At 35.7% G+C, this 9,650-nt stretch overlaps 1 protein-coding gene across 2 annotated transcripts; it reads right to left on the minus strand.

Moving 5' to 3' along the window:
- Positions 1–515: 515 nt before the first annotated feature.
- LOC147395197 (protein DA1-related 2-like) lies at positions 516–8,116 on the minus strand. Of its 2 annotated transcripts, XM_086451433.1 has the most exons (12): positions 7,723–8,116; positions 7,302–7,459; positions 5,461–5,542; positions 5,039–5,159; positions 4,287–4,407; positions 4,012–4,095; positions 3,372–3,491; positions 3,038–3,250; positions 2,892–2,954; positions 2,684–2,784; positions 1,180–1,238; positions 516–1,070 (listed from the first exon to the last, which is right to left on the minus strand). In XM_086451433.1, the coding sequence occupies exons 1-12, from the start codon at positions 7,766–7,768 to the stop codon at positions 754–756; spliced, it is 1,485 nt and encodes a 494-aa protein (XP_086307559.1). In that variant the 5' UTR covers positions 7,769–8,116; the 3' UTR covers positions 516–753. The 2 variants fall into 2 exon arrangements, with proteins under 2 accessions (XP_086307559.1, XP_086307560.1); XM_086451434.1 differs by lacking the exons at positions 4,287–4,407; positions 5,039–5,159 and having other exon boundaries at positions 4,012–4,082.
- Between the last annotated feature and the right edge of the window lie 1,534 nt (positions 8,117–9,650).

The raw sequence follows: 9,650 nt of genomic DNA on the forward strand, positions 1-9,650 counted from the left end.
CTCACACTAAGGCTATGTCATTTGGGCGTCCCTTGGTCTATGGCGTACACCTTAGTTGTTTTTTAAAGTTGATTCCATGCTTCTCAAGACATTTAATGGACCCCACCCAATGCATATAAGTGTCGGGACATAAGCCTTAGATGCCTTTAATAGCATTGGTTTATTCAAATAGCACCTAAATCCACACTTCTATAAAAGTTTGGAATCAAGAGAAAAATGTAGAATGTCAAAAACTCTTCTCATGCTGCCAACTAGCACCTAGCGGTAAATATCTTGCAACAGACAAATCCCATATCAAATCACAAAAGCTATATGAAATAAAAGAAAACAAAGAACATAATGAGATTTGCATGATTCAGCATCGCCTACATCCATGGATGAGGTAAGAGCAATTCACCAGGAAAGAAAGTACAGCCGGAGAGTTCTCCCAGCATACAAAACAGCCCTGGTAATCACTCATCAACTAGATTCATAACATCTATGCCCACATCCGACATTTACTAGAGCATGTAATGTATGAACCATGAAGAAGAATCACTATAATGTTTTTTTTATGGGTACAATGTAATACATGTTATTGCATTTTGAAAAGTTTGTACTAACAAATTACCCCGAAGGAACCCACTAAAAAAAATTAAGGGGGAGCTGATCTAAGCTTCCTGGCCAGCTCAATCCTTACAAGGTGAAGCAGTACACTTAATCTTCAAAAGGAAAAAGTCAAAGAACCATTTGATGAACAAGCAATGTTTATTATTACACGGGAAAGTTTCCAGTCAAGCGAATATGATCCAGTGTCCGACGTAACCCATACATATTGACAGCTGCATTGGCAGCTCTGAAGCCCTCACCGTAGGCTGTAGAAGTGTCATGAGCAATCAGATGCAGGAAAAACTCACCCAGCTTCTTTTCAATTTCAGATTTTCCACCCTTTTTAGATGAAGAGGACGATGAAGATGCCATTGATGTAGAAGGCAGGCTTGTTGAACCTGGCATGACCTCCGACTCGAGCCACATGTAAGAGAGCACCTGACAGATGCCTTCCTCCACCTCCGGGCTTAGATTACGGTAACCTACATCAATTTCAAATAATTACAAACCGACGATGACAATGATGGAAGAAGCTCATATAATATAGACGAGAAAATACTTCTAAACAGAAGGAAGACCGGAGTATAATACCTTTGAGGCGTAACCACCCATGCATCAACTCATGGGCAAGAATGGAACCTGTTAGCAATCTGCATCCAGCAAGAGTACCCAAAATATAAGGCTTTGGGAAAGGATTGATCTTTCTAACAGAAGATACTATCACCTAGCAATCCTAACTAATTAAGTCATAGTGTGTTTCAGAACACCGCAATAATCGCTGATAACTGTTGCACTAAAACTTGGTAGTAAAAAAAAAAGACAAAGGAGGAATCATACATTCGAAGAGAAAAAACAGTAAGAAATTGGTTTCCTTCCTAGACATATGAAAAAAGTTGGTCATCTTTGCCATGGCAAGTTGGGTGGGGCACAAAAGGGGTCCATTTCATGGACATCTTCCTCTTTCCTTGTGGCAAGTTTCTGCCCAAATAGGACTAAAATAGGCAGATTTTAAAAATCAGTTTTACTTCCTTTTATTATATTATTTAAAAATAGAAGCATGGCTCCTGCTGACAGCAAGAACATGCTTCTTTTATCTATGTAGCAGAAGGCTATTGCAATGAAATTTGCCAAGGTAGAAACGAAGGTGGAAGACGAGAGGCCAGCATTCGGGACCAGCTTCTCAGCTGTCACATGTAATAAAATCTGACAGTGGAGATTTCTTTCATGTCTGTAAAGAACCCGTCCCAAATGCAGATATCTTTTACATAAGCGAAATTATTAGCATGTCATCTTGCACCATTGCTGGGAAAACAGAACTATAAAATTTAATTTTGACTTTATATATTAGTCTATAATTCCTATTCTTACTCCCTGTTTATACTTCCGCTTGTGGGGCTCACATGGATATAACATTGGATTGTCAAATCGTATAATGAATTCTCCATATAGTGGATACCTTTTTCAAAATAGATTAATTCATTCTGATTTTCCTGCTGCATGAAAGTTGACTAAAAAGATCTAGACCATTGGATTAAGCCATTACTTAAATATATGTTTCATACGGTTAGTAATGTTGTTGGAAGGGAGCCATTTTCAGCAATGATGACTATCTTGGTAGAGATCACCCGCCTATATGGTTTGATTGTCTAACATGATATTCATGTGTGACGAGGACAAATAAGGAGTAAGAATAGGGAGTTATCAATGGTTAGAAATTCATTGTGACAATGACAATTGACAGCTAGCTCTGGATAAATGAGGACAAGCTTAAGGGGTGCTACTTAATTAACTTTGGAATCGGTATGGAAGAAGGGATTTCAGATTCACAAGTAATAATTATAAACAAGGACACTATGTAGCCAGTCCTTGTATCTTCAATATGCTGGGACAAAGAACATATCTGTTTACTTCAGAAAAAAGGTCATTTAAATATTTCGAAACTTAAAAATGGTCAAGTATGTTCATGTCATCCTGGATCCACATCAGAGTATATTTTCAAGATTCAACAAAGGGAAGCAACTGCACTATTTACTTCAGATGCATGCTTCCTCAATTAAAGAACCTAAATATTAAAAACGATTGTGTAAAGTACTACCTTGGCAGGCCATACAAAACAAGAATTGCTGTAACCTCACATTTCCGAGTCAGCTTTTGTTGATGCGTTCGCATTCCCCCAATTCTTGGCCTTTTAAGTATCTAATATGTTTATGAAAAAGTGAAACACAAGGAGAAGCATAATAAATATTTGCTAGTTCAGTCAATGAAGTAAAAGAAAATTTCACCATATAAATGTCTAGTCATACACTGCTAACAGTCTGCTCCTCAGAAAGGCATAAACCTCTTGTCTCAGGCATGTGATGATAGCCCTGGAAGCAAGAACCAGTGTTGAGTGAAGAGAGAACTTCCACAGAACTAAATATAAGAAAATAAAAGAAATGATGCTAATTACATTCTTTTCCCCCTCAATAGCTTCGTTAAGTGCTTGTCTTTCAACCAGAAGCATGGGTATCTGTTGATCTAGCTTCATGTTCATTCCTTCATAGAAATCTCTGATGCCATGGTAAAGTAATTGGCAATCACCGGTATCCATGACAGCAGACTCCATACATTCTAAACATAGGTTCCGTCCGTCTTCCAGAGAAATGTATCTCGTGTTCCATGACTTCAGCACCAAAATACACAACTTTAAGCAAGCAGAATAATCTTGAGGTACTTAACAGTGTTTGAAATAAAAAAATTTTGTTGGAGATAAACATACTTAATGCAATAGGAAGTCACCATACCTCCAACCGTTCACAGCTACAACAACGAGCTGTGTTATCATGCTCATGTGAAGGACAATATTTTTGGCTCCAAAATGGATGAGATCGATACTCAATTAAACCAGCACCATTTGTTGGAATCTGAAAAGTTGACAAACTATGAGATGGACTTTTAAAATAAGTCAAATCAGTTATTCAAATTCAGAGTAAACTAAAGTAACATAGATAAGGAATCCAAAACTTGGATACGTGAATGCCAAACAAATTCTGATTTTTGTATGTGATGAAATTTTTTCTGATATTCAAAGTTTGCACTGTATGTGCAGTGTACTAATTCTTTTCTGTAGACAAATGTATAGCTTTATACAACACAACAGAAGCGATTATGTTATATTTTAAGGTATATCAATTCTACAATATGTTACATAAATTTGATTCATACTGTATCTTTATAAGAACAATTTCATTAATTGCTTCCAAAATAAGTGGGCAAGATAAGTTTAAAGCAGCAACTACATGAGTAACATGTGCTACAAGAACCACTCCTGAAGCCTGAAGGTAATAATGAAGAACTTCGTTATATGTTAAATAATCTGATAATATGGATTAATGGAGAACCAATTAAAGTATGTTCAAATACGCCCAGGAAGTATTTTCTTACAAATTGAAGGCACACTTCGCACTTGGGATGGTGCAATTCTTTGAAGCAGGACTTGTGGTATGGATTCCTCCCTGACAAAGAAAACTTGACTCAACAGGAAAAAAAAAGAAAAAAAAACCCTCCAAGAGTTAGATATAATGGAATATTTGACAAGTTAAGAATAATTCTATCATGATATAATGTAGAGTTCCAAACTCGAAGAGGTATTCCCAGTTTACAGAGAATAAACAAAGACATGACATAAGCGCAAAGAAAGTCCAACAAAAACATTGTACCTCATGCTCGTTGATTGGCTGACCACAAGCATGACAGCGGAAACATTCAGGGTGCCAGAAAGCTCCCATGCATCCTAAATAATTACCAGAGCCTATTTCACGGTTACAGCCGCCACAAAATCTGAAGGTGCATATACAAATCATGATGGTCATACAAAACTGAGGGTGGGATTTCTGACTTAAAATATCGACTTGACTTGGGATAAACATTTTGATGATTCAGATACAACGAAGTAATATAAAATTGTTTTTCAGAATTGTGTACAATGATTCACATACACTTTAGAAGAAAAGTGCCATGACTCCAAGTTAATCCTCATGCAAAAAACTCAGGAATACTGATTTCAGTCATGAATTTTACATAAATAGTAATGAATTTGAAAGAAATGCTGCTTATTTTAGACATAATATTGCTTGTCACTGTATTTCCTGTCTATATGCAAATGCATGAATCCCATAGAGTCAATATTGACTCATTTGAGTCACCTAGTCAAGCAAGAAATCAGGGATAGCTTGTATGTGACGTGATGATTTTTTTGCCTATATAACACAATGGTTTGATCTAGTAGCCTGAAAAAAGGATCAAAAGTTTAGTAACAAGTTGATTACCAAGTTTCCAGTGATGTTATAAGCATAGGTAAGGCAACAAACAATTTTGACTCAATAAGCCTAAAAATGGCTCAAATCTACCAAGCATAAGTTGCATCGCAAAGTTTTCCTGCTAATATTAAAATAACATTGGAAAAATTAACCTATATCCTCTAGAGAAAAATGGCGTGGGAGCATAAGGAGGATATGAAGGCATATTCAAGCTATCTTGAAGTGCTTTAGCAAGGTGCTCATCTTCATCATTGTCTGCAGACCTTCCATATCCTGTAGAAGTCCAAATTATTCACGAGATGTTATAACATGGTAAAAGGATGAGGTAAAAACACTCTGAGATATTAAAGATGTCCATGAGAGAGAGAGAGAGTCGAGCACAAAGGCATATATTCAATATATATATATATATATATATATATATATATATAGATATATATATATAGAGAGAGAGAGAGAGAGTCAAGCACTAAGGTTAAAGTGAATGAATATGATATTATTAAAGGCATATATATTAAAGTGAATGCATGTGATATTAAACCTTACTTCAAAATTTTAATATTTGGGAACTTACCATTTTGTTTCCTTGAATCTTCAGCCAGAGAAAGTGCCATTCCATGGTCCATTTCCTCGTTCTCAGTTCTTGACTGGTCATCCTGATTTTGCAACATATACAAAGCTAAGCAATGCAACAGTCGGACAAAAATGGCATACCCATTTATAGATAACTATCTCTAGCAAAATGGAAAGAGCAAGCCATGCACCCCAAATTGTCAAGGCACATAGAAAAAGCTATATCTATTCATACAATTAATTTGGTTTTGGGAAAATATATTTCTAAATATTCAATTGCATTGCATTTTGCACATACTCATATACAGTTGCACTATCCAAATTCATTGCAAATGTCTTCTAACCTAGTGAACAATTTTTTTTTGAAAAGTATAATATATTGCAAAGAGGAAAAATCGAAAACAAGGAGGCCGAGAAAGCCTCACAAGGAACTACAAGGAGAAGAAACAAACAACAACACTAGTTACAAAAAGATTCCCATCTAAAAACAAAATCATCAAAAGAAATCCCCGCGAATGCTATGTTTAGCTTAGACCATAGGAATAAGTAGCCCAAGATCTCTAAGAAACCTTCATTTCAACGGTTTAAGATGTCAAAGAAAATCCCTTTTCTCATTTTGTAACAAATTTTCATTAAATGTACTTTTTTCTGTTGTACTTTCCCTATATCTGCTCAATAATTTCCCTTTCGTTTTTTTGATAAGTGTAATATATTGAAAGAGAGAAAACAAAGTACAAGGAGACCGAGGAAGCCTCTTAAAGAGCAACAAAGCAAAGAAAAACTAAAGCATCAAAGACTACATAAAGCATTGGATGAGACCTTAGAGTGCTCTCCAGACCTATGGATGACTTATCTCGCTCACCAATGAAAAACCATGCAGTCATTCATTAGAACTATTTCAGTAAAACTTGATTTAAAAAAAAAATCCCAAAGGGAACCAAACAAGTAACTAAATGTGTGTGATTACCTGGTATAAATGTTTTGTATGTTTAGCAAAGGGGCATTGCACTACAATGGGGGCAAGTGCCCCACAACAATTTTTAAATTTTATAAGGATTTATGGGCTACTACGACTAATAACAGAGGCGAAAAAAATAGCAGTCATCCCCCCCTCTCCAAAAATAAATAAATAAAATTTATAATGGTGTTAATTGCCCCCATGAAGACAAAATCCTAGCTCCATCCCTGCAAAGAGGTCTCTCTCACATGCTGGGTAGGAGTTCAAGAGACATTTTATGAAGCCATAGCGGTTAGTAGAGGACATGTCTCAAGGTATGTATAAAGCTTATTTTCTGATCATGTCATTCATGAAGGCAATAGTGGGAAAGTAGAGGACATTTCCCACTTTAATTGTTCATGTTTTGTATACAAAACATTGGCTACCAAGGTAGGCTCCCCACCTGAGTGTCGAGGATCATTGCTGAGTACTACAAATAAAAAAACTGAGAATCCAATATTGACAATATCCAAAGGTGTTAACTGAATTATTGGTAAAACTTGATTAAGAACAACCTAAGATTTTTTCTCACAAGTTTTTCACATTAATTTGGAGATCAAGGGTTATTTTTTTTAATCAAGTCAACGAAAACATTTTACCACTTACAAAGAAAAATAATGTTACTAATGGAATTTTCAGCACCATTCATGCCCAAACAGTGGGGGGAGATTCATAAATTTCAAAAGATGAAGTTTCAATTATGTTAAAAAAAAAACAGGGGTATCCTACATTTACTTACAACTATATTAAATCTAATAACAACAATAATAAAAAAGAAAAAAATAATAATGATAAAAGAAAAACAAGCAATGGGGATTGTAGGGTTAAAAGAAATTGTGAATTACCATGGATCTACCAGGAGCATGCCAAACCATGTTTTCCTCCGCAAGAAGTTGTGGGTGTCTCCCATTTGAAGTCTCACGACTTGACCCCCCCTTAAATATCTTAGTAAGCCACTTCAAGAAGCGAAACTTTCTCTCAGCATTTGAAGAAACGAAGTGCCCTGCTTTCCATTAATAATCTTAGATAAAAAATCCAAATATATATATATATATATATTTTAAAGAGATGAAAGTAGAATTTGAAAAAACAACAAATAGAATGGATCCACAGATAATTGATCAGCATACTCTAATTGAAAACGACAAGGGAAAAAAATTAATTAGAGAGAAGGTGGGGCAAAAAAGGATTCATTGAGGCATTTTGCCAAACAGATTACATTTCCAGACAGAAATAGAATGACACTAATAGAAGGAGAATTCGAACCGTGGATACAAGGCTGAGAGATATGGTTGATCTCTGAATGAGCCATTATGATCGAGAGGGGTAGTTTTTCAATTTTGTGCGAATTTGGACCGGACGAAAAGGACCCAAGAATAAAAAGGAGAAAGAGAAGGAAGAAGAAGGAGAAGAAAGGGTTTGCAAATATAGAACTGAGGAAGAAGGCATCTTTAAAAGCGATTGAGAAAGACGAGAATCTGTGACAGAGAAGAAGAGAGAAGAGAGAAAGATAGATTCTTGTCTTGGAAAGCAATGAAGAAGAAAGTTGAATGATCGCCTAAAGATGACGTTGGACAGAATCTGCTGAGGCGGCAACCCACCCAAAAGTTAGAAAAAAAAAGTAGCGGTGGACGAAAGAGAAACTGAGGGAGGCGCGCGTACATATTATATATACTCTCTTTTTTAATCTTTATTTATTTATTTATTTTGAAATTTATTTGCCGGGAGACTGAGAAGTTATTAACGGACATTACGCATTTGTTCTTGATATGGTGCTCCACAAAGTTGGTTAGCTATCCTACGGCCGGTCTTGTTTGCATTCCTTGTGGACCATTTATTTTCCTACTTTTGTTATGGGGATTCGTTTTCAAAAACAATATTCATAGTTTGGGTTCTCACTTATTCAAAACATGAATAATAGAGAAGCCGATAATCCAACATCATTCATGAAGCCAAGGATGAAAGCCCTCCTGAGGTGGCCATTAATTTTTTAATGTGGAGCTAATAATAATAATAATGTCTACTCGTCTGTCTGCTACCGCCTAAGGTTATAGTATTTATTTATTTATGTGACGGGTCGTGCGTGCCTGTTAATCATTCCCTTTGTTGCTTTGCATCCTATTCCTTGTCAGTACTTATAGTTCTGATTAAAAACGCCTTTTGTTAAAGAAATAGCGGCCAAGGCTAAAGCAATGGTGATATATTGAATTGTTAAAAAATAAAAAACCAGGTGTTAAACATGAGAGACATTAAATCTTATGAAGAAGATCGCATATCCCTAGTTATAAAAAAATTTAACACAATGGTGTCGTGACTGCCCTGTAAAGAATAATAAAAAATCGCAATATACTAAGGGAGGGGCTATGCTGGCTCTTACAAAACTGTCAACGGGTGAGAGAGAGAGAGAGAGTAGTAGCTGGAGAATACGTTGATAGCTATTGCCATATGGGAGATGTAGATACTCAAATTTTATTCTTTTAATTTTTTTTCCTTTTTTTTCTTTGCTTTGGAATCATTTTTTATCTGTTTATATCCTTATTAAGAGAGTTGTGGAGGCCTACCGTTACATTTTTATTACAAAAACTCCTTACCTTTCAAGGGTGGAGTAAGGATTTCCTATAAGGGACTAAGTTTTAATGATTGGTCGATGATCTCCATAATTTTGTTATTATACTTGATCTTTCACTTAAAATAATAAAAAAAGATAAAAATTATTTTCATTGGATCTTATTAAGATGATGGAAATAAAGACTCTCAAGGGATGCATGGTCTTTTTATCGTCAATGTGGGTATTTTTGTAAATTAAGGATGCTTTTAAAACACATGGACCAATACGAATGTAAGGTATCTTGCAGTCTCCAAAATACCACTCCTCTAATATTCATCAAAACACATGGATAATCACTTTGCAAATTAACTTTGAGGTTATGGGTTCAAGTCCAGCTTACCCATCTCAAACCAACAAATGATAGACGTAGTGGCCAAGGCATCCCTCTAAAAAGGGAGAGGTATTAAATTCAAGCCTTCTCGTTCGTCACCCATATGGATTTTTCTAATATTCACCAAAACGTAAGGTTGATACTTTGCAACTTTAAGGTCATGAGTTCAATTTCAACTTACCCATCTCAAACCAATGAGTAATGGGCATAGTGGCCAGCGCCTCCTTCCAAAGAGGGGGAGGTATTGAATTCAAG

Source organism: Akebia trifoliata, chromosome 8 (assembly GCF_017979445.1).
Source record: "Akebia trifoliata isolate Shusen 1 chromosome 8, ASM1797944v1, whole genome shotgun sequence".
Taxonomy (NCBI): Eukaryota; Viridiplantae; Streptophyta; class Magnoliopsida; order Ranunculales; family Lardizabalaceae; genus Akebia; species Akebia trifoliata.